This window comes from Canis aureus, chromosome 17 (assembly GCF_053574225.1).
Source record: "Canis aureus isolate CA01 chromosome 17, VMU_Caureus_v.1.0, whole genome shotgun sequence".
Lineage (NCBI taxonomy): Eukaryota > Metazoa > Chordata > Mammalia > Carnivora > Canidae > Canis > Canis aureus.
Window position 1 is genome coordinate 52,165,362 of NC_135627.1, and position 26,366 is coordinate 52,191,727.

A 26,366-nucleotide genomic window follows, 5' to 3' on the forward strand; every position below is an offset into this window, starting at 1 on the left:
TGGAATATAGTGTGTAGGCTTCTTGTTCAGATAATGCGTTATTGTAGTTCCAGATAAAAGATTATAAAAGGGCTTTTAAGTAAGAAGTTTTTTCCTGTCTATCCCCTAACGACCAAGTTTACTTCCCTAGAGGCTGCCATTGTTACCATTAGGTAGTGTATTCTAGCATAAATGCGTTGTGCATATACAAGCAAAAATGTAGAGGGTGAGAGTTTGTGTATAGCTTTCCTTTTTTTTTTTTTTTTTTTTAAGATTTTATTTATTCGTGAGAGAGAGAGAGAGAGGCAGAGACACAGGCAGAGGGAGAAGCAGGCTCCATGCAGGGAGGCCGAGGTGGGACTTGATCCTGGGACCCTGGGATCATGCCCTGGGCTGAAGGTGGCGCTAAACCGCTGAGCCATCTGGGCTGCTCTAGCTTCCCATTTTTCTCCCTCTTCTGCACTAAAGTGATAGCATAGATTGATGTGCACTTGGTTTTTCTCTTAATTCTGTATCTATGCTTTGTATTTGCACAGAAAGAACCTCCTCATTCTTTCTCAGTCTAAATAATAATTTAATGGGAGAAGAGGCATTCAGTATTATGGATAATTGAGAGTTGAGTAGATTGTCTTTTAACTCCAAACTGCCCGGATGGGCTGAATTGACTAAGAAAGTTAACCAGGAAGAGGAGTTGAGAATGGGCTCTGACATGAAGATAAAATGCTTGTTTTTTCAGAGGATATCAACAAATATGGAAAAGATTCTTTTTTTTTAAGATTTTATTTATTTGAGAGGGAGAGAGCAGGCACGAGCAAGGGGAGGGGCAGGGGGAGAAGCCGACTCTCCACTGAGCAGGCTCCATACCAGCACCCTGGGATCAGTGACCTGAGCCGAAGGCAGACACTTAACCAACTACGCCACCCAGGTGCCCCTGGAAAAGATTCTTAACTATAGAAATACAATAGCTGTCAGGTATCAAGGCCTGTAATAATAGGTGTCATTTATTGAATGGTTACTGTATGCCGGACACTATGTTTACTGCTATATACTTCTCTGGTTTGAGCCATGCAGGAGTACTCTTGAGGCTGCTGGCTGCTGGCATTGTCGCCTTCACCTACAGTGGGGAAAATGAGGATTTTAGTGAACAGGTTACTTGCCCAAGGTCACACATGTAGAAGATGGAATAATGCACATTTCTCTAAGCACCTGCATCTCACTGTCCATGACAGTATTACTAACTTTTGCCTTATATTAGAGGAAGTGCTGGAAAAACTTGACCCTGAAACTACTTTTTGAGTTTTAAAGAAGTAATGATGTATATTTTACCCAGAGTGAAATACTGTGTTTTCTTGGTAATCTGATTTTCAAAACACTTATACTTTGTGTATAATAAAAGATTAGAGATTATCTGAAAACAGTGTTTATAGTAACTTAAAAAATGCCGAACCTGCTTTTGTATTTGATAAACTTTCCCCTCAATAAAATTTAAATATCTTTCAAATTTTTATGACATCTAATTATATTGAGTATGCATATTTTGCTCAATATAGTCAGTCACAACAAATAAAAAACACTTTCGGTTGTTGGTATTTTTTTGGTTAAGTGTTGTGATTCATAATGAAACCTTAAGAGGTAGTTTCAACAGTTTTAGGTTAAGCCATTTATGACAGACATATCTTTTAATTTTTAAAAAAAGATTTTATTTATTTATTCATGAAAGAGAGAGAGAGACAGAGACATAGGCAGAGGGAGGAGGAGGCTCCATGCAGGGACCCTGACGTGGGACTTGAACCCGCGTCTCCAGGATCACGCCCTGGACTGAAGGTGGCGTTAAAACGCTGAGCCACCAGGGCTGCCCGACATACATCTTTTAATTTTTTTTTAACGCATGAGCAAATCCATGTCCTTCTGTATTAACTCTTCCTGTCAAAAAAAGTTAAAGCTTTAACTGAGTTAAAGGCTTCCTGTTGTATTTAAAATTAAAATTTTTTCCAATTTTTTTCCACTTATAGAAGGTGATGCCAAGTTTTTTTGTGAGGGTTTAATAATAATAGAATTTTTTACTTGATGTTACAAATAAGTTATTTATTTTAATTCTGGTGTTAAAATGCTTTGGGGCTCATTCTGATGTCTAACAAAAGTTTATTTATTGTCCATCTTACCCACTGGAATGTTAACTTCCCGAGGGCAGGATTTTTTTGTTTGTTTGTTTGTTTTAATTGCAGCTAAATCCCTAATACCTAGAACAATGCCTGGTACATGATTAATGGAATGAATGTTGATGTAAAGCACTAGTTGATTTGGAAAACATCTTGAAATTCTGTTTTAGTGTTTACAAAGATATTTGGCTGCTAATTGAATATAGTGCTGGTTACAGTAGGATCTTTTTATAGATCCTATAGATCTGCAGCGTGTTTTATGAAGTGTCTGCAGATGAGCCCTGAGTCTGTGCTAGCCAATGAGATTAGGAAAGAGACATGTTATGGGGACTATATTCAGAATGGATAGTAAGTACTTTTTCTCTCTACTTAAAGCTGCAGTCATTTTGTTTACTTATCTTTTGAAATGTTCTTTGAAGATACTTTAGATCTAGAGAAAAGTATAGTTGCTAACTTCTAAGATATATAGTATTATCCTTTTTTGGTGGTAATAGTCAAGCAATAATGCTGACAGACTTTTAGGTTTAAAAACAGGATGGGGGAATCATTGTTTTTGAGGGAGCTTAATTTTTATTTGTAAAATCATTTTGAGACTGTTTGCATCAATTGAAGTATAACAAAGTAAACTTTTGTTTCTAGGTGAAAAATTTAGAGAACTAATGGATAAGTTCCTGAGGGTTAACTTCAGTAAAGGCTGCCCACCCTTGTTTACTACTTTGAAATCTTTATATTACAATACAGAAAAGGTAAAATTTGGTCTTTATTCAGTTTTCTTATAATCTTTTTATTAACTTATCATAAAAAGATTTTCATGTAAATAATATACTATGATTTCATAATTTTCTCTATTCTAGTAATGTTATTCACCGTACTTTAATTGTAGATGAACTGAAATTGTATGTAGATAGGATAAATGCTATCAAAGGAAATAACTATCTGTGAAATTTACGGAATAGAGACTTTATAAAAGCACTAAGATTATAAAGGTTGTTTTTTAATGGGTATACTTTTCTTGTAGAATTTTAAATCTGATACACCGGAAGTCTATATTTAAGTATTTCATGATTATTATCTATTATTTTATAGTTTGTGGATTTTTAAAGTTTGTTTTGCATGCTTTTAATGTTAGAGCATGGATAATTGAGTTAGTACAACAATAAAATGCCATTTGGTCTACAGAGCATTATTAGTTTTAACTAGTAGGCAACATTTTAATAAATAAGTATAGTTTTGACGAGTTCTTGAATAAAGAGAATAATATTTTCCACCCTTTAAAATTAGAAAATAGGTACTTGGTCTTAAATTAGATAATTAGAAAATTAAAAACAAATAGAAAACAAGTTATACTTGTTTCCAGGCATTGCTTTTTCTTTATTAAGGTGTAAAGTCTTATGTTCTTTTCTGTAATCAGAATTTCTGAAAGTTACTAGTAGATAAAGAAATGATTTTATTAGAAGCGCTAAAATATTTGTAGTGAAACCCATCATTTATGAGTTTAATTTTGACCCATAATTTGTAAACTAGCAGTAATTGTGAAAATAAAATATTGAAAGCAGGGTCAGTGATAAGTAGTATAACCGACTGACACTTTCTTTTCTGGGGAAGCAGTTTTCATAAACAAGATGAGACAACTGATAATATCTAGTGCTCTATAAGTAAAAGGTGTCATTTATATTTTTTAAAGTTTGTAGCTCTTTAATGTCTGAAGTATGCTTTATTTGCCTTTAATGGCACTGCTGTCAATTTTTTGATAGTGTTTGATTCATGTGAAAAGTGGAACAGTGCCTACCAATGATGTCTGTAGGTTATTTAAAATAACATTTGCCAAAAAAAATAAAAAATAAAAAAATAAAATAAAATAACATTTGCCAAAATTCCTCTTTTACTCTTTTGGGCAAGGCTGAGAGAAGAAAAGTGAAATGAGATGTCAGAAATAATAAAGAACTTATGTGTGTGAGTTTGAATACAGGATTCTCCTGCCTTCTGAAAGGAGAGTGTTCCTGAGAAATTTCTCTTAAGCTGAAATGGTGTAAAGTTTGAAGAACAATTAGCATTAATTTATATGGAAAAATTGTTGAACACTAATTTATATTTGAAAAAACTTTGAAATTGCCAGACCCCAAAAATACCTCCTCTCTTTGGCTTTTCTGATATCATAGGACACATCTTGTTTACAGATACATAAATCAAGAAAAAACACAGATGCTCATAGACACAGTTCACATCTATGGTGGCTTGATCCTGAGTGTCCTTCCTGGGGGACTGAGCCTGGCGGTGTGCCGCTGGATGCTCAGAGTGTGTGATGCCTCTATAAGGACTCACTGCAAAATGCTGAGCACTGTTTTCACTTTTTGCCTTTTATTATGAAAGCAAAGATACTAACATAGGTCATTGGTAAAAGTGAAGTGATGGAATGTAAGCTTTGGAAAGCCAGGGATACCTGTCCTGCTTTTCTAATAACATCTTGCAGCCGCTGCTGAATATAGTGGTTTTTAAAGGATTCGTTCCTCTTAGGTCACTGAGCCTTCACAGGCCTTCTCAGTTTTCACAAGGACTTTGTCTTTTTGGAAAGATTTTGTTTATTTATTTGACAGAGTGAGAATGAGAGCGCGTGAGAGACCACACAAGCAGGGGAAGCAGAGATTTTTTTAAAATCCTCCAGTATTGATCCAAAATTACCATCATAAAGATGTAAAGCATTTGTTGGTATTTTATAAAGCATGGAAGTTGCGTTTTTAAAGAAGACACTAAGAATGTATTAATTTATATAGGAACCTTTGACATCTCTAGTGTTATTTTTAAGCATGGAATAGGAATGTTTACCAAATGCTTTTGAGAACTGAATTAAACTGTAGAAAATTGAGTTCAGGTTATCAGAACTTAGTATAGTAAGAAAAAATGTGCAAGTATGTAAAGTGCTTTTTAAATAATTTTGGCCACATATTTGTGACTTCTCATAAGGATGTTTTAAAATTGATTTCAACCAGTAGTAAGTCTTGCTTTTAGCTAAACACTGCATTTTAACTCTGGAGAAAGTATTTAGAAGAGGTTAAGGCTGATAAGCAATTATGGTTTCATAAACTTCCAGGTCTTAAAGAATGGTCCATGTTAGGTAGCATAAAAATAAAATAATCTTTTGAAGTTAGCTTAGGATATGTACAGTTGTAAAAAGGTATTTTCGGGGATACCTGGGTGGCTCAGTGGTTTAGCGCCTGCCTTTGGCCCAGGGCCTGATCCTGGAGTCCTGGGGATCAAGTCCCACATCAGGCTCCCTGCATGGAGCCTGCTTCTCCCTCTGCCTGTGTCTCTGCCCCTCTCTCTCTCTGTGTCTCTCATGAATAAATGAATAAAATCTTTTAAAAAATTAAAAAAGTATTTTAAAAGTATCTGCAGCATTTTAAATTGTGAATATACAATTTAGAAGCATGGAGAACATTTTTTGTGTAATTCCTGTCAAGGTTTTTTCCCTGTAAATTTATTTATGGTGTCTATATGTAGCTGTAATAATTTTGACCATCAAGTTTTGTTTTTCCTTTTCCCCTCTTGCAAGTTCATAAGCATTTTACATGTTACTGTATAGTCTTCATTATCTTCCTTTTTGATGACTTACTGCATGCTCTTTTATCAGTCATACCTCCATTTCCAAGCTTTCACTGTTAAAAAAAAATCATAAATATCTTTGAACACACCGCTTTACTCAGGATTATTTCCTTCTCACAATTCTCAGAATAAGTTAATGGGTAAAAAGTATGTACATTTTGTGTTTCTCAGTAAACACTGGTACTTTGGTTTCTGTGAGGTTGTAGACGCCAATTTGTATTACCATTAGCAGTGTATGTGTGTGAAAGGTTCACTGTACCCTCACCAGCGTTAGATACTCTTAAATATTTTTCCTTCTTGTGTTTGCTTTTCTATAGGTGTAGTTTTGAGGTTGTTTTTGTTTTTTTACAGAAAGAGGTTAAAAATGTAATGTAACTAGGTTTGTTGATTTTTGTTTCTATTATGGAAGTCCATCTGTTGTTTTAGAAACAATTTGGAAGGTCTTCTTCCTCTAGGGCAGAATTTCTCAAGTTGCAATGAGGGAGGGGATTTTGTCCCCCAAGGGACATTTTGAAACATCTGGAGGCATTTTTGATTATCACCATTGTGGGAGTATGCTACTGATACTGTATCGGTAGAGGCCAGGGATGCTGCTAAACATTCTACAATGCACAGGACAGCTCCCCACAGCGAAGAATTCCATTAATGACCTGTTGGGCTAAATAATTTGTTATAGGGACCTGTCCCTAGGTGATTTAGCTGTGTCCTTGGCCTCTACCAACTAGATACCAGTAGTTTCCTCCCAATATTTTTGTTGTTAACAGCTTTACTGAGATACAAGTCACATACCATAAAATTTACCTACTTGAAGTATACAATTTAGTGATTTTTAATATATTCAGAGTTTTATAACCATCACCACAGTGTAATTTTAGAAAATTTTATCATGCCGAAAAATCCCATCAACTCTAACATTAGGCAACCCCTATGCTACTTTTTTTTCTGTGGATTTGGCTGTTTTAGGCATTTCATACAAATGGAGTAATACAACGTGTGACCTCATTCTCCAGTGTTTTTACTTAGCCTGATACTTTCATCCATGTGGTAGAGTGAATGATTACTTCATTCTCTTCTATTACCAAAATAATATTGCATTGTATGGCTATACCACATTTTAGCAGTTGATGGCCGCTCTGGTTGTTTCTGCCTTATTATGACTAATGCTGCTGTGAATGTTTGTGTACAAGTTTTAAGGTGTACATTTCCTTTTTTTTTCTTTCTTTATTTTTTTTAGATTTTATTCGTTTGTTCGTTTATTTATATGAGAGTGACAGAGCATGCATGAGCAGGGGAATAGGCCAATGGAGAGAGAGAGAGGCAGACTCCCTGCCGAATGGGGAACCTGACATGGGTGGGGCTCCATCCCAGGACCCTGAGATCATGACCTAAACCGAAGTCAGATGTTTGAGCCACCCAAGTGCCCTTTCATATACATTTTCATTTCTCTTGGGCGTATATACCCAGGAATGGAATTGCTAGTTCAAATAGTAACTCTGTGTTTACACTTTAAAAAGACCACTGGATTGTTTTCCATAGCGACTGTACCATTTTACATTCCAGCAAGCAGTATATGAAGATTCTGATTTCTACATATCCTTACCAATAATCCACTTGTTATTATTTGGCATTTGATTATAGTCATCCTACTGAGTGTAAAGTTGTCTTTCATGGTTTTGATTTCATTTCCCTGATGACCGATGATGTTGAACAGCTTTTCATGTGCTTATTGGCCATTTGTAAATTTCCTTTGGAGAAATGTTGATTCAGACCCTTCGGGTTGTCTCTCTCTTTTTTTTCCCCCAAGATTTCATTAATTTATTAGAGAGAGAGAACAAGCACAGAGGAAGAGGGAGAAGCAGATTCCTCTTGCCCCCAATATGGAACTTGATCTTAGGATCATGACCTGAGCCGAAGGCAGATGGTTAACTGATTGACCCACCCAAGTGCCCCGTCTTTTAATATTAAGTTGTAAGAGTTTTTTTTTTTTTTTTTGTAAGAGTTCTTATATATTTTAGATATATGTCCCTTATCAGATAAATGATTTGGAAATTTTCTACCATTTTGTGGGTTGTCTTTTCACTTTCTTGAAAGTATCCTTTGATGACAAAATTTTTAATTTTGATGAGGTCCAGTTTATCTTTTTTCCTTTGGTTGCTCGAGCTTTTGTGTCATATCTAAGAAGCCATTTCAAATCTAGGGTAATGAATATTTATACATATTTACTTAGGAGCTTTATATTTTTAGTTTTTCATTGAGGTCTTTGATCCATTTTCCATTCATTTTTATTTATGGTGTGAATCAGGAGTCCTGCTTTTGCATGTAACTATTATCCAGTTTCCCAGCACCGTTTGTTGAAAAGACTCTTCTTTCTCCATTGAAAAGTCTTGGCAGTTTTATTGAAAATAAATGGACCATAATGAGGGCTCTCCTCTCTGGACTCTCAATTTTATTCCACTAATCTGTGTGTCTGTCCTTATGTCAATACCTCGCTATCATGATTACTACAGCTTTGAGATAAGTTGAAATAAGGAAGTGAAGTATGAATCTTTCTAGTTTGTTCTTTTTTAAGATTCTTTTTTTTTTTTAAGATTGTATTTATTTATTTATTCATGATAGAGAGAGAGACACAGGCAGAGGGAGAAGCAGGCTCCATGCCAGGAGCCCGACGCGGGACTCGATCCCAGGACTCCAGGATCACGCCCTGGGCCAAAGGCAGGCGCCAAACTGCTGAGCCACCCAGGGATCCCCTTTTTGAAGATTCTTTTGACGCTTCAGGATTCCTTTTATTTCAATTTCAATTTTGGAGTCCGCTTTTCAGTTTCTACAGAAACCAGCTGGAATTTTATAGTAATTGCTTTGAATCTGTAGATCACTTTATTTTAACAATATTAAGATTTTCAGTGTATGAACTTTAGATGTCTATTCATTATCTTCTTTGATTTCTTTCAACAATATTTTGTAGATTTCAGTAGACAAGTCTTACACATCTCTTATAAAATTTACTCCTAAGTATTTTATTATTTTTCATGCTATTCTAGTGGAATTATTTTCTCAATTTTATTTTCAGATTGTTACTGCTAGTATATAAAACACAGTTTTTTATATATTGATCTGGTATTCTGCAGCCTTGCTGAACTTGCTTATTATTTATTGTTCATAGTTGGAATAATGGATTTCTTAGGGGTTTTTAAAAAGATTTATTTATTTTAGAGAGCAGGCCCATGTGCAAATGGGGAAAGGGCAGAGGAACAGAATCCTCAAGTATACTCCACGTTGAGCACGGACCCCCACCCACATGGGGCCTGATCCGACAACCCAGGAGATCTGACCTGAGCCAAAACCAGGAGTCAGATGATGAACTGACTGAGCCAGACAGGCATCACTGCCACCCTTTTTTTTCCTTAGGATTTTCTGTGTGCAAGATCATGTCATCTGCAAATAGAAACTTTTATTTCTTCTTTTCTATTTTGTATCCTTGTAATTTTGTTTTCTTGACTAATTGCCCTGGCTGGAACCTCCAGTACACTGTTGAATAGAAGTGATTAGAGTGGACATGTATGTTTTGTTCCTGATCTTAGGAGAAAGCATCTAGTCTTTCTCCATAAAATATTATGTGAACCATGAATTCTTTGTATATGCCCTTTATAATGTTGAAGAAGTTCCCTTTTGTTCCTAATTCAGTGAGCATTTTTATCATGAAAGTGTGTTGGATTTTGTCAAATATTTTTTCTGTATCTATTGAAATGATTGTATGTTTTATTCTCTTGCTATGATGCACGGGTTGATTTTCAGATGTTCAAGCAACATCTATATTGCTGGTATAAACCCACTTGGTCATGGTGTATAATTCTTTTGAGCCAAAGTTCAATTTGCTAGTGGTTTACTGAGGATTTTTTTTTTTTTTTTTTTTTGGTCTATTCCATAGAGGTAGTAGTCTGTAGTTTTCTTGTGAGGTTTTTGTCTGGTTTTGGTATAAGGGTAATAATGGCCTTATAATGAGTTGGGAAGTGTTTCCTCCTCTTCTCCTTCTTCTTTTTGAAGAGTGAGAAACTGGTGGTGTTATTAAATATTTGGCAGAATTTATTAGTGAAGCCATCTGGGCCTGGACTTTTCTTTGTGGGTAGTATGTATGTATGTATTTATTCACAAGAGACACAGAGAGAGAGAGAGGCAGAGACATAAGGCAGAGGGAGAAGCAGGCTCCTTGAGGGAGCCCGACTTGGGACGTGGGACTCGATCCCGGGTCCCCAGGATCAGGCCCTGGGCTGAAGGCGGCGCTAAACTGCTGAGCCACCCGGGCTGCCCTGTGGGTAGTTTTTGATTACCTATTAGAACTGTTGTTATTGGTTTATTCATATTTGCTGTTTCTTCTTGACTTGATTTCTGAAATTTGTGTTTCTAGAAATTTGTCCATTTCCTCTCAGTTATCCTATTTTGGCATACAGTTGCTCATCATGTTCTTACATCATTTCATTTCTGTAAGGTCAGCAGTAATGTCTCCTCTTTCATTTTCAATTTTAAAAATTTGAGTCTTTTTTCCCCTTGATTAGTCTGCTAAAGGTTTGCCAATCTGTTGGTCTTTTCAGAGGGCCAAGTTGGGCTTGTTGACTGCCCCTCCCTTTCTACTTCATTCATTTTCACTCTTATCTTTTTTATGTTCTTCTGTTTGTTTGAAATTTATTTTGCTTGCTTTTGTCCAGTGTCTCTTTCCTAACATATTCTTAGTGTTCTATACTTTTGTCTTTTTAATTTATTTATATATATATATTTATTTATTTATTTATAAAGATTTTATTTACTTATTTGACAGGGAGAGAGAACATAAGCAGGGGGAACAGCAGGCAGGGGGAGAGGAAGAAGCAGACTCCCCCACTCAACAGGGAGCCTGATGTGGGGCTCCTTCCCAGGAGCCTGGTATCATGATCTGAGCCAAAGGCAGGTGCTTAACCTGAGCCATCCAGGTGCCCCTGTGCTTTTGTCTTTTACTTTGCTGATTTAACCACTGAGAAAAATAGGTTTTCTCTAACAGTAAAGATATGTATTTGCGCAGAAAAATAATTAATACAATCAATTATTATTTTAGTTCAACTGTCAAGGCTATACGGTCTGTGTAATTTGTTTTTAGTGTCATAAAGGAACCAAAAAGACTAAGAGGAGGTACAAATTAATTTTGGACTTCCTTTTTCACCTAGAATGGAAAGAAAGTACTTTCTCAGTTTCTTCCTGGCCATTCACTGTGATTGTCAGACTCTTGAGTAAAGACAGTGAATCATCATTAAGGTTTGTGCATAAGTTGTTAATAGGTCCATTTGATTCCACTGAAGCTGGACATCAGTGCACAGATACACTGAATATGAGTATCTTAAAAACAACATGGAAATTGAGTACTTGATGAGACTCTGGCTGAAGCATCAAATATCTCAACAAAAAGTATATGGGAAAAAAAAATAGTATATGGGAATCCATGCACAGGAAAGGAGGGTAGGCTGTTTCTCAGAAGACCTTTCTTTCTCGTGTCAAATCTTCCCATACTATGAAAATATTCGAAGATCCTTACCCGTTTAAAGAACATGTGGGGCTATGTGTGTCCTTTAGAAACTGGAGACAGTGGGCACAGAGAGAAAACTTGGCCTGTTGTTCAGTGAAGAAAGAGAATCATCCTGAACGTCACTGGAAGATTTCAATGGGAAGTATTGAATCATTTGGTTGTCGTGGCTGAGAAATCTCTGTAATTTGTTGGTAGGGGTGGTGGGTATACTGGATTTTAATACTAGAGTGCATTTTCTGTAAGGTATCTTTAGTTCTTTTTTTATTCTTTGTTTTCTTTCTTTATTTATTCTTAAATAACTCAGGCCAGGTGTAAAATTGAGTTAACACCTATCTTCTATCTAACTTCAGCTGTAAAGGTAAATCAGAAAAAATGAAGCTGAATAACATTATAAAAATAATAGGATTCTATCATCAGTTTATAATAGCATCACAGTGATGGTCCAGTAAAATTCTAAATTAAAATACTTTATTTCATATTTACTTTCAGAAAACTGGAAGGTTTTTAGAAGGTGACACAAGGCATAATTACTAAGGAAAGCAAGTTTGATTTGTATGGCATGGCAGTATAAAGGAACTTTTTTCTTAGGTGCTCTAAGTAATAAAAAAAACTACATTAAGAATATATGTATCTTTGGGGCGCCTGGGTGGTTCAGTCAGTTAAGTGTTTGCCTTTGGCTCAAGTCATGATCCCAGGGTCCTGGGATGCCTGCTTCTCCCTCTCCCTCTGCCCCATCCCCCAACTCTTGCTCTTTCTCTCTCCCTCTCTCTTAAATGAATACATAAAATCTAAAAAAAAAATAATCTTTGAGAGAATCATAGATTTCTCACTAAAAGGAAAAAAAAACAGAGAGTCAACAATCCTAGCTTTAAGAATTCCAAAAGGCATTATTTGCAGTGGTAACAGTATCCCAAGAACTCCCAGCCAGTATTTTTGAGACATTCTGATCAACTTAATGATAATTATAATTATGTTCATAAATGAGTTTTTGGTTTATTTGTTTAGAAAGAGTTTTAAATTTAAGGAGAGGAAAATCAAATGCTTTTCCTACCTAGGAAGACATCACAGTATAGTATAATGTCTGCTGACATACATTTATTGTCTCCCTCATGATTTTTGCCAAATCCAGGTAACACTCTTAATGTTATTTACTTCATATTTTTCACTAAGTTTAATTAGTTTTTTGTTTATTATAAAACCATGGGTTTGTGCTAATATATTTTTTATAAAACAAAGTAAAAATAAAACTTAAACTTCAGTTGAATTAATTGTAATCATCTTGTTATCCTACCATACGTACCATACTTTGGGAAATAAACTGGTTTAGGGAAGAGAGCATTGTTTTGGAATTAGGCCTGGTTTGGAATCCCTGATTCCATCACTGTTTGCCCAAGCAATCATCTGTTTTTGGATCTTCAAGTTTGTAAAAGACCATACTTAAAGGTTGATGCGTGTTTTAATTAAATGATAAAATTTGTAAAGTGCTTGTTGATTCAGAGATGTTCAAGAACTGGTCCTTCTCTTACCACCCCATCCCTCATACCTCATCCCTGCAGGAAATGAAATGATTTTTGTTTCAACGTTGTAGTTCTTGGACAACTTACCTCTATGACTAGCTCCTTCAGAACCACATTGTCACTGCCAATCATATACTTACTGGAAATTAATCTAGCAGTTTTGATCCTTGTTGGTAACTGTTGTGCTTAGTTTTTTAATTTGGGTAAATACCAAAAGTTTCAGTAGCTTTTGTGTTATGGTAACTATTTTAGACATGTGATTTGTATCTGTATATAAAAAATCTGTATTGTACAAAATTGTGTATTGATATGGTGTTGCAGAACTTTGTCTTTATTTTTTTATTTTTTTATTTAATTTTTATTTATTTATGATAGTCACACAGAGAGAGAGAGAGAGAGGCAGAGACACGGGCAGAGGGAGAAGCAGGCTCCATGCACCAGGAGCCCGACGTGGGACTCGATCCCGGGTCTCCAGGATCCCGCCCTGGGCCAAAGGCAGGCGCTAAACCGCTGCGCCACCCAGGAATCCCGAGAACTTTGTCTTTAAAGTTAATAATTCGGGCAGCCCTAGTGGCTCAGCGGTTTAGCGCTGCCTTCAGCCCAGGTGGTGATCCTGGAATCCCAGGATCAAGTCCCACGTCAGGCTCCCTGCAGGGAGTCGGCTTCTCCTTCTGCCTGTGTCTCTGCCTCTCTCTCTCTCTCTCTCTCTCTCTCTGTGTCTCTCATGAATGAATAAATTACATCTTAAAAAAATTAATAATTATTTTAACTCACACATAAGAAAAGTTAAGTCAAGGGCCATACTTTAGGAAATTATAGGAGTCACAATATTTGCTCAGGTTAGATTTTATTAAGCAAAAATTAAACTGCTTCAATCTTGATCAGATATTTAAGTCAAGAGAAGGTGGTTGAACTTGGAAATTTTTTCAGTTCAGTAAAAATTTCGGCTTTATAATTTAAGATGTCCATTTTGAGGCTCTAAGTTTTTATTGTGATCTTAGATGCCTAACTCAACTGGATTGGATTTCTTGATCTTAAATGGCAGTGGCAAAATACTATTTTCAAGAAAAATAGCCATTACATATTGAGTTTTAAAAGAAAGGAGTTGAGCTTACTTCCTCATTGAGATATAAAGGGTAAGTAAACTTGAAATGGGTCTTTATATCTGAATAAAAATTCCTTAGATGAACTTTCATAGACAAATTTGGAAAATTAAATTGTTCACTTAATTACTAAGTTAGTGATTGTGATACAAATTTTGTAGATTAAAGAAGTATGCCTAATGAACCAGCAATCCTGGTTGCCGGTGCTCTCCATACTTTTTATTTAGGAGATTTCATGTGGACTTCCATTATTTTTATTTTATTTTTTCTTCATCAGACTTCATTGTAAAGTCCTGAAGCGGGAGATCTGTTTCATTCAGTAGTTTTTATACTCCTTTATTAAGAATTATATGTAATTTCAGTGTATATTTTGTTGTACTTTTAAAATTATTTAAATATGTTTCACCCTAGAAATTAAAAGATAAACTACCTAAAACCGGCTCTAGCTGTAGTTTTTGCAACTACCACTAGATGGCATTATAAGTTCATGAAAAAATAATTGCCTCCATAAATTAAACAACTTAAATAACTTGAATACTGAATCCTATGCCTGGAAAGTTTCAGAATTATAGATATTCTAAGTGAGATTGATGGGGTGGTATTGGTCATGGTGGGTTAAAACTGTCTGTTACCTTTAATTTTGTGTTATAATAATTGTTGTTGGGTTTTTTGGATAACATTTATCAGTTTGCAATCTCTAGTGTGTGTCAGTTAGTTGGAATGCTTGCTAAAAACAGATCGCTGGGCCCAGAGTTTCTAATACCGTAAATATAGGGTTTGGTACCAAAATTTGTATCTCTGATAAATTACCAGGTGATGCTAATGCTAACATTAATGATGTTGATAGTCTGAGGACCATACTTAAAGAACCACAGGTTGGTTGGTTGGTTGGTTTATTGTGGTAAAATACACTTAACATAAAGTTTGCCATCTTTATCATTTTTACCTGTATAGTTGATTGGTATTGAATACATTCACATTATTGTACAACCATCCTCAGAACTCTTTTCGTCTTCTAGAACTGACACATAAGTGGAATCATAACATTTGTCTTTTTGTGACTGGCGTATTTCACATAGCATAATATGTTCCAGGTTCATCCATGTTGTAGTATATTGTAGAATTGCCTCGCTTTTTAAGGCTGAATAATACTTCATCGTATGTATATAGCACATATTGTTCATCCGTCGATGGACATTTAGGTTGCTTTCACATTTCGGCGATTGCGACTAATGTTGCTGTGAACATGAATGTACAAATATTCTTCAAAATCCTGCTTCTACTTATTTTGGGTATATACCCAGAGGTGGGATTGCTGGATCATTGGGTGATTCTGTTTATAGTTTTTTAAGGAACTAACCATACCGTTTTCCAGAGTGCTATACCATTTTGTGTCCCCAATAGTTGTTTTCTAGGGGGTTTTTTGATAGCCATTTTCCTGGGTTATGAGATGGTATCTCCTTTTGGTTTTGGTTTTCATTTCCATGATGATTAGTGGTGGCATGTATCTTTTCACATGCGGATTGGCCATTCTTATATCTTCTTTGGAGAAATATCTGTTCAGGTACTTTGTCCATTTTTGAAGTGTGTTGTATTTTTGTTGTTGAGTTTTAGGAGTTTTCTATATATTCTGGAGATTAGTCCCTTATCGGATTTGCACATATTTTCTCCCATTGTGTGGGTTTCTTTTTTACTCTGCATAGTGTCTTTTGATGCACAAAGTTTTAAATTTTCAAGAAGTCCAGTTTGTCTTTTTTTTTCTTTTGTAACATATGCCTTTGTTGTTATCTCCAAGAAATCATTGTATCCAGTGCCATCAAGCTTCTATCCTATGTTTTCTCTAAGAGTTTTATTTTTTTAGTCCTTCATTTAGGTTCTTGATCCATTTTGAGTTAATTTTTGTATGTGGTATTAGGTAAGGGTCCAGCTTCATTCTATTGCATGTGTATATCCAGTTTTCCTAGCACCATTTAGAAGAAGACTGTTCCCCATTGAGTGGTCTTGGCACCTGTGTCAAAAATCATTTGACTATATATGTGAGGGTTTATTTCTAGACTCTGTTATATTCCAGTAGTCCCTATGTCAGTCTTTATGCCATTTTCACAGTGTTTTGACTACCGTAACTTAACTGTAGTAAGTTTTGAAATCTGGAGTGTGAGTCCTCTGGGTTTGTTCTTTTTCAAATAGTCTTGACTATTTTGGGTCCCTGGAGAGTCGTTGTGAATTTTAGGATGAGCTTTTCTATTTCTGCAAAACACACACACACACACACACACACACACACACATTGGGATTTTGATAGTGATCACATTGAATCTGTACATCTGTATATCTTTGGGTAATATATTAAAAAAAATTTTATTGAAGTATAGTTGACCCAAATTGACATTTTAATAATATTAAGTGTTCTAATCCATGAAATGGGATGTATTTCCATTTATTCGTGTCTTAAATTTCTTTCAGCATTATTTTGTAGTTTTCTTTATAGAAGTCTTTCTCTTCCTTGGTTAATACCTTATTTTATTCTTTTTTTTTTTTTTTTTTTAAGATTTTATCTATTTATTCATGAGAGACAGAGAGAGAGAGATAGGCAGGGACACAGGCAGAGGGAGAAGCAGGCCCCATGCAGGGACCCTGACTTGGGACTTGATCCCAGGACTCCAGGATCACACCCTGGGCTGAAAGCAGGCCCTAAACTGCTGAGCCACCCAGGCTGCCCTATTTTATTCTTTTTGATGCTATTGTGAATGGAATTGTTTCTATAGTTTTTATTTTAGATTGTGCATTGTTCCTCTATAGAAATACAACTGATTTTTGTGTGTTGACTTTGTATCTTATTACTTTGCTGAATTCATTTGTTTTAACAGTTTTTTTAATTGTTTTTGGAATTATTAGGTTTGTTTGTTTTGTTTTGTTTTGAGTTGGGAGGGGCAGAGAGAGAAAGAATCTTAGGTTCCAAGCTTAGTGGGGAGCCTGACACAGTGCTCGATCCCACGACCCTGAGACCATGACCCAAGGTGAAACCAAAAGTCAGAAACTTAACTCACTGAGCCACCCAGGTGCCCTGGAATTGTTAGGAGTTTTATAAGTAAGGTCATATCATTTAAAAATAGAGATCATTTTATGTTTTCCATGCTCTGGCTGATTTAATGGGCACCACTTGGTGTTTTATGCATTAAAACTGATCTGATCGGGGAAAGTTTTTTGTCCTGCTATTAGTCTCTAGTTTTAATGCATCCTGTGAGTCCAGAATTACCCAATAGTAATAAATGTGCCATGTCCCATCCACTCATTGATACAGCAAGTAGTGAGAAGCTACTTGAGCCTTGTTGCTTGGGTTAAATTCTGGCTCCACCATGGTACACTTTCAGCTTATTTTTATTTTCCTTTTGCCTATGAGATCAAGTTAATAATAATGTACACTTCATAGGGTTATTTTGAGGACAAGTGAGTTAATACAAGTAAAGTACCTAAAATAGTGCCAGGTAGGATTGACTATTACTATAATTACTATTTTAATACATGTAAAGCACTTGTAGCAGTTACTGGCTTCTTATTGTTATTTTTGTCTGGTAGTATTAGTGGCATCCCATGTTTTAAAACTAGGAAACTTAAAAAATTACCACTATTAAAATAATTCTACATTGGTAAGATACTATTAAAAGTTTTAATGGTTTTCCTTCACTTGTAAACTTTTACTCTTTTGAAGTTCCCAAATAAGATAGTTATATTATCCAACTCGTTCTAAACAGTTAACATCAGTAGGCATTTGAAACCAATTGTATATGTAGGCTGTTTTTTTTTTTTTTTCTTGCACTTCTAATTCGCGTCACTTTTTGTTTGCCACTTTAAGGGCAGAGCATGTTAAATTAACAGTGTGGCTTATAATATTTCAGTCCTACTTGAGGCATTGAAAGCAAATCTTTATCAAAGTGATGACTAAAAGTAAAGGGAGTTTAAACATCTAGTTAGGAGTTTACTTAACCTCTTTCATTGAATCAGTGTGTCATTTGGATCATTTCACTTGACTCTTGTTATGAGTGACTTTAGAAAATCTAAATATATAATAGTTGACAACTTCACAATATAACAGTGAGAAGCAAAAGGCAAATAAACTGTTGGCAAAAAAAAAAAGATTTTGTAGTAATTATTGATAATCTGACCTTCAAAAACTCAAACCTACTAATTGAGATGAGAAGTTAATGAGTTCTGTTTTGCTATTAATGAAGAGAACAGTATATTTTCTGTGTTTTTCTTGCTTTCCCCTCACACGGTGGTGGAGGCTGGGAAGAACAGACCCCCGAGTAGTTTGTAGTTAATTTATAGTCCTGAAATAACCTCTACATTGTTTCCAAATCTAATATATTCCAAGTAAATATAAATACCTTCAATAAAATATTTTAAAATTTTAAAACTATGTTTCTTTAACAGATTTCTTTTTTTTTTCTTTAACAGATTTCTATAATCCAGGAGCTTGTTACAAATTACGAAGCCTCTCTTAAAACATGTGACTTTTTTAGCCCTTATGGTAAGTTTAAATTACACTCAATTAGAATTTGATTACTCATTTCAGTCTATTTTTAAATCACGGTAAAACTAGCTTATATTTTATATATGTACTACCTATTTACTAAATAGTTTTTGAATTAGTGAACGAAATGAGAAAAGCACTTTCAGTCTCTTTAAAATTTTCCATAATCTTGTGAGGTGGGGATTAACTCCTTTTAAAATGAGAAAAATATACTTGAGAAGTTGAGTGGCTTGCCTAACAACATCATAGTTAGTTTATATTGCAATCTATTTTTCTCAAATTCCTACTTCTCTGTTCTTTCTACTCTTTAATTACTTTAAATTCTGTATGTCTTGGTTCTTTGCTTCTCTCTTTGTAGGGACGTATGTAAATCAAGACATCTTAGTTTAGAAAACACTCTCAAATGCTTTCAGTCATGCAGATGCTAACTTTAGTCTGAGTTCCGTGTTTTTCATGGGTTTTTGCCCTTTTGTTTTTGTTAGTTTGAAATAAACTTCATAGTGAAATAATAGACACAGAAGTAAGTAGGAGAATGAACCCTTTTGTCCCCATCACCCAGCCTCTGTGGCCAGCATTTTGCCCATCCTGTTTGAAGTTATCTTCCGTTACTTTCTTTTCTAGGGTATTTTTAAAGCAGACGTACTACTGTTTTACCTGTCAGTACCTTAGCGTGCATCTCTATTTAAAACAGTTACACAGAAGATGCAGCCACAGTGCTGACACAAATTAGTGCTTGTATCATAATATCTAACACCTGATCCACATTCAGGTTTCCTGGGTTTCCTCAGAAAATGTCTCCATATAATTGGCTTATTTGAAGCTGTCCCCAACAAAGGTCTACACTTTACATCTGGTTATATCCCTGATAGTCTTTTAATCTTGATCAGTAACCTTCCCTCGCTTTAAAAAAACCCAACAACAACAACGCTATTTGTTGAAAGGTCATTTGTCTTGTGAAATGTCCCATAGTATAGATTTGGCTGGTTGCTTTCTCCTGGTATCATTTAATATATTTTGCTATCATCCATATGTCTTGTAAACTTACAGTAAGATTTACAGGCTTGATTAGATCCAGGTTTCTTGTGAACACTTCTTACGTGATGCTTTCTAAGTACAAAGTTGTCTCACATCTGGACCCAGAAGACATTCTGGTTGTTTCTCTTTGTGATGTTATGATTGATCCGCGTTCAGATGCGGTCAGCCTGATCTACTGGTTAAAAAGTTCCTCTTACCTGATGATTTTGGCAGCCCCTGAGGACTATTACCTCAATCCCTTATCTCTCATTCGAGTCATTTTTTCCCCCTGTGTTTAATAGCTAGAATTCTTATAAAGAACTTGACTTCATCGAATACTTGTTTCCCTTGAAATATGGTTTATATAAAAAGAACAAGATAAATGCTCGTCTCTTTCCTTTATTTATTATATAATTTATGCTAATTTCTGTATTTACATTGTTACTTTGATTAGCTAGTCTAGGAAACCTGTTCTTTTCTATGATGTGGATAAATTCCCCTTTCTCCTTTTTCTACCTACTTTCAGACCTGTATGTCTTCCCTACTGAAATCCATGTTGAGAGCTGGGTATTTCTTTATCTACTCTCTGTAGCTCGAAGTTCAGAATGGGGAACAGGATAGAGCTCAGTTGACCATGTGTGACTGCTTTCATCACATAGTAGGGTTACTTCCACCTTGTAGGGAAGATCTCTTCATACCTTTCAATTTTGGCTTTGCCTGGTGTAGGGTTGAGGCCTAGGACATGCAAAGCCCTGGCAAATCCTGCCTTTGTGGGAGTCTCACAGTGGTGGTTAGGGACTTCTCTTTACCCAGCTGTTTTCCTCTTGATTGTACCTGGGCCTACTGCCTTACATTCCCAGCCAGAGAATTGAGAGAGTTATACTGATTAACTTTCCTCCAGGATGGTTTCTTTAGAGTCAGGTAGGGGTTAGAAGGCTATGAAACCAGCATCTTATTTCTCTGACTGGCTGCTACTCTTTGAACTTTATGACATGAAGTCTTACCTTTCTCTGTTGAAATTGGTCATTTTTCTGGGGTTATACTGCTTATTCTTCTAATTATTAATTTCATCATGCATTAAGGGAGAAAGTATGTGATTTGCTTTACTTTGCCTTCTCTTCTATAGTAACTTTATATTTGTTTGATTGCAGAGAATGGAGAGAAGGAACCCCCAACAACACTGCTCTGGGTTCAGTATTTCCTGGCACAGCACTTTGATAAACTTGGGCAGTATTCTTTGGCTTTGGATTATATTAATGCTGCAATTGCTAGTACTCCAACTCTAATAGAATTATTCTATATGAAAGCAAAAATTTACAAGGTAAAATCTTAGTCATGTTTTTTTAGTAGCTGAAGAATTTGTCCTTAGAGTTTTTTCTCTATAAAAATAACTTCTAGGGTACCCTAATAATCTACCATTCTAATAATCCTAGGGAGTTTTATGTTACATAGTTGTACAATCAGTGTGCCGTTTGATACATCTCTTTGTAAATGTGAATTGTAATTTATCTAGACTTCTAGATAAATTCGACGGAAATGGTACCAAGTTTCTAATTTGTCTTTATCAACTATTTCTATTTATATATATATATATATATTTTTTTTTTTAATTTATGATACTCATTCAGAGAGAGAGAGAGAGGCAGAGACACAGGCAGAGGGAGAAGCAGGCTCCATGCACCGGGAGCCCGATGTGGGATTCGATCCTGGGTCTCCAGGATCGCGCCCTGGGCCAAAGGCAGGCGCCAAACCGCTGCGCCACCCAGGGTTCCCCCTATTTCTATTTATATTAATCTATATTCTTTTAATCATAAATACTATGGTTTCTTTAATGCTTTCATTTCTTAAAGCATATAGGTAATCTAAAAGAAGCTGCAAAATGGATGGATGAAGCACAGTCTTTGGACACAGCTGATAGGTTCATCAATTCCAAATGTGCCAAGTATATGCTTCGAGCAAATATGATAAAAGAAGCAGAGGAAATGTGCTCCAAGTTCACAAGGGTAGGAAATACCATGCATGAGCATGTACTTCTCTGAGTTAGTAAAATTAAACTTCAGTTCTATGGTGATTTGTGAAATTTGCCACTAAAGTTCAAAAAATTCATTTTTGTTACTATTTTATTAATTCCATCTAGGTCATGTCATAAGTATGATTTCTTTTCTGTGGTCGAGTGTGTGTGTGCATGCACTTCTGGTGGCAGATGGTTGAAAGGCAATAATAGGAACACAATAGCTTTATACATGGATAAGCAATATGCCAGACTGGTGCTTATGTATAATATTCAGTTTACAATTCTTTTGTCTCATTAGTAATTTGTGACTGTTTTTTAAATTTCTCTTTTATAGTTGTTTCAGAACTCATCAGAGTTCTTTCTATGTGGAACTAACATTTGTGGGGGCACCTGGGTGGCCCAGTTAAGCATCTGACTCTTGGTTGCAGATCAGGTCATGATCTTGAGCTCTGCGTCAGTCTCCACACTCAGTGCGGGAGTCTGCTTGAGATTCTTTCTCCCTCTGTCCCTTCTTCCGCTTGCACACATGTGCATTCTCTCTCTCTCTCTCTCTCTCTCTCTCTCCTCCCCCCTAAATAAATAAATTAAAATAAAAAAAGGAACTAGCATTTGTGGGCTTTGGTCTCTGACAGTTTAGAATTGAAGTTCTCTAAAATTATTAGGCTAAACATCTGTTTCTTTTCCCTCCTTCACCATCCTTATGTATCTTTTACCATGTGGACTTTCTGTCTTTTTATGAAAATAGTAAGTGTATAGTTAAAAATATACATAGACTAATGGAACAGGTAAGCTCAGAAACAGATTCACACATATTTGGAAACTTGTGTATGACCAGAAGTGCTTTCAGAATCAGAGATTAAAAGATATTGCTGGCACATTTAGTTATTTGTATTGACAAAAATAAAACGACATTCTTCTGCTGCACACAAACCAATTCCAGGTTGATTAAAGAAAGTATTGAAATTTATCTTTAGAGTTGGAGGTAGGAAGCCTTTCTTATGGTACTAAAAACCTTAAGTATAAGTAAAATTAATATATTTGACTATATTAAAATTAAAATTTACCTATAACAAAAATAAATATAAGCAAAATGAGAAGATAGACCATGGAATTGGAGATCTTTTCAACCCATATGATAGAATAAGAATTTATAAAGAACTCTACAAAGAATTCACTGAAATAGTCATTTAATACTCATTGAATGTGACATTGAGGGATAATGAGGAAACCATGTTTCCCAGTTTAATTTCCAACTTCTAATGAAAATACTTGGGAATAAATCATTTTTGCCTCCAATACTCATTATGTACACAGTAGAGTGCTTGAGTGCTGGTGTTTGTGAGTAAATGATTTACGGTGAAAGTAAGTTACCATTGTGCCCTGCCCTAAGATCTTCCTGATGCAGCCCCAGTGTACCATTTCCTTAAATGTTGACTAGATTCTGATTGTGTGAGGGTGTTTATAAAAACCTTTTATAATTTATTTATTTTAAAAATGTTATTCATTTGTGAGAGATACAGAGAGAGAGAGGAAGAGACATAGGTAGAGGGAGAAGCAGGCTCCCTGTGGGGAGCCCAATGTGGGACTCAAACCCAGGACCCCAGGATCATGCCCCTAGCCAAAGGCAGATGTTCAACCACTGAGCCACCCAGGCATCCCAAAACCTCTTATAATTTAGAAGCCACAGAAAAACTTGAACTTTTGTTATGAAAATTTAACTACTTATAAGAATATCATGGAACAAAAATATACATACATGCACCAAACCTCAATAAGAGACAAGAGGACAGTGGATGTGAATAGTTAATTCACAGAAGTGGAAAATGGAGTGGCCAAAAAAGATGCTTTCATTAGTAAGCAGGGAAATAGTAAGATCTCATTTGGTACTAGCAAAGTGGTATAAGTTTAAGTCTGGTGTTAGTAGGTATTGATAAATAATCTGTCATATATGCAGATATACATAGATGTGTCATGTATATGAAGTATATGTTCTATGTATATTTATTATGAGAGACAATAAATGCTCTATAGGTAGTAGCCTTTAAAGAAAATCTGAATATGTAAGAGAGATACATAACACGCACACACGTAAACACATATACACACATGTGTACACAGGCACATATATCACACATTTAAATTTTTATTAAAAGCCACTACCTTAGACCATTTGTTGTCTCTCTCTCATAGTCACATGGCTTTTTCATCTAAACCTAGCTGAATTCTACTTTCTCATATTTGGAGTGATACAAATAGTTTATATGCCTTTTGTACAGGGAAGTAGAAAGTAGCTTTAACAATTATTAAGCACTGAGCTAAGTACTTTATATACATACACTTAATCTTACCAGTCCTCTGATATCATTACTCTCATGTTATAGTTAAGAAAATATTTAGGGTGATGAGGTACTGTGCCTGCTGGAGGTCAGCCAGCTAGCCATTCATTTTGGATCCAGGATTCTAGCTTAGAGGTCTGTGACACTAACACCCATGTTTTAGAATTGCAGTAGAACTGTAATAGAAGCAGAAACTGCAGTGATTAATGTTTCTGAAATTCACATGCTGGAAGACCAGCAGATGCAAAATGGTTAGCTGTATTGAGGGAAAAATATATTAGCAAAAATGATGGGTATTAAGTTAGGAGAAAGAAAAATAAAATGAGGAAAATCATGATACAAACTGTATGTTTGGCATTTTACAGCAAAGTGATCGAGGCTCTAAAGGGGTTACATAGTACATAGTGCTGGAGTTCAAACGTCCATGTCCTTCACACTGCAGCACAGTTTTGGAGATGGAAAGAAGGTACAAGAGTAGATGTAGAAGCAGTGGTGTTTGTGTAGGAGAGAACATCCTGGAAGGCCAAAGCAGAGATTAGAAGGAAAGTGCAATAAAAACAAGTATACAATGGGGCAGCCTGGGTGGCTCAGCAGTTTAGGTTTAGCGCCGCATTCGGCCCAGGGCCTGATCCTGGAGCTCCCTGCATGGATGGAGCCTGCTTCTCCCTCTGCCTGTCTCTGTCTCTCTCTGTCTCTCTCTCTCAGGAATAAATAAAATCTTTAAAAAAAAAAGTATACAAAACTTAAGTGGAATAAGTCTAATGATTTTAAAAACCAATGTGTACATACACACCCCAAGCCAACAGTCAGCCAGGATGTGTCTGAAAAGGCACCACAGAATAAGAAAGAAGGGGAAGGGTTGGCTGTTTGTGGGGAGGAGTCACCAAAATCTGCAGTCCACCTGGTTTTTCAGAATTGCCTTTGGTCATCCACTCCTGATAAGTTGTCATACAGAGAGCTTCTACTGTTCAGCCATCCTCATTCCTTGGCCATTACATTCTGTAATGTGTGGTGGATAGGCCACTGAGCCAGGGAGGAAGACTGCTAACCTTCAATAATTAGTTTATGTCTGATTATAAGTGATCATATCTGATACTGCTATGTGAGTAAAGTAGGATATTTCCCTCTTGCAGATTTTTCAGGTTTTTTTTAGAATTTTTGTACAAATTTGGTGATGCAAGCTGGATAGTTGTATATGGTAAAGATTTTGAAGTGAAAAATAATGTAGGTATCTTATAAAAATAGTCATCAAAAAATGGAAAATATATACAACCAGGGGCACCCGGGTGGCTCAATGGTTGAGCATCTGCCTTTGGCTCAGGTTGTGATCCTGGGGTCCTGGGATCAAGTCCCGCATCAGGCTCCCTGCAGGGAGCCTGCTTTTCCCTCTGCCTGTGTCTCTGCCTCTTTCTGTGTCTTTCATGAATAGATAAATAAAATCCTTAAAAAATAAAAAAAAAGAAAGAAAATTACACCTGTAATTCCATTCACCAAGAGATAACCAGTTTTTTACACTTTTAATGAGAATGCTGAAAATTGAACTGGTCACAAAAAAATGAGTGAAAAAGAACTAAAGACTGAAATTATTTATGTACATGTACTTTCACCATCTTCCTGGGGGTCACTAGGTACTTTAGGTCTTACACTCTGCTCAGCCCAAGTTAACAAGTTTTTTTTTTTTGTCTTGTTTTGTTTTAAGATTTTATGTATTTATTTGACAAAGAAAGAGCACAGGTAGGTAGAGCACAGGTAGAGGGAGAGGGAGAAGCAGGTCCTTCACTGAGCAGGGAGCCTGATGCTGGGCTCTGTCCCAGGACTCTGAGATCATGACCTGAGCTGAAGGCAGACACTCAACTGACTGAGCCACCCAGGTGCCCCTGTCGTAAATAGTTGAAATAAAAGTTTTGATGTTCAGAAATTTAGCTTCAGCAATCTGGAGTCTTTTCTGGGTAGAGTGTTGAATACCCGACAGAGCTGGGTAAATAAGACATGTAATTTTGGATCAGCAGGAGCTTCTGGAAGCACCCAGAATATTTGTTTATCGCTATTTATTATCATAATAATACTTGTAGCCATAGTTATAAAAGAGAAAATGAGACTTTTAGGGTCTCTTTTATTGTTTGCTTCATATATTTAGGAGTGCTTCCCTTTCAGGAAGGAACATCCGCCATGGAAAATCTAAATGAAATGCAGTGTATGTGGTTTCAAACTGAGTGCATTTCAGCTTACCAGCGTTTGGGGAGGTACGGGGATGCCTTGAAAAAATGCCACGAAGTAGAAAGGGTAAGTTGGAGAATTTTGACTTTATTTTTCTCCTGTAAGGTGATGAGAAAAAGCAGGTTGATTTCTACATAGGATCATCTACCTGTTTTAACTACTTTGGAAACTTCATTGTGAAAAAAATTCTGGATCTTTAGCTTTCAGACATTCAGAAGTTGTGGCTAGATGATTGCTCTTTTGATCCTCAAGTGGTTATGATTGTGACATGTCTACCTAATTTGGTCCGAGGGAAGAAGGAAAAGATTAATTTATCAAGCCATTTTTGCTATTATTACCCTGTATTCA

The 26,366-nt window shown here is 35.9% G+C and overlaps 1 protein-coding gene across 7 annotated transcripts in view; it reads left to right on the forward strand.

The window, feature by feature from the left end:
- The window catches only part of NAA16 (N-alpha-acetyltransferase 16, NatA auxiliary subunit), a 98,885-nt gene that overhangs the window by 43,129 nt on the left and 29,390 nt on the right, over nt 1–26,366 (forward strand). For all 7 annotated transcript variants that reach the window (XM_077855493.1, XM_077855495.1, XM_077855494.1 and 4 more), the window contains 5 exons: nt 2,778–2,884; nt 18,362–18,434; nt 20,603–20,772; nt 21,302–21,454; nt 25,956–26,084. In XM_077855493.1, coding sequence (XP_077711619.1) covers nt 2,778–2,884; nt 18,362–18,434; nt 20,603–20,772; nt 21,302–21,454; nt 25,956–26,084 — 632 coding nt within the window. The remainder of the gene's footprint in view (nt 1–2,777; nt 2,885–18,361; nt 18,435–20,602; nt 20,773–21,301; nt 21,455–25,955; nt 26,085–26,366) is intronic.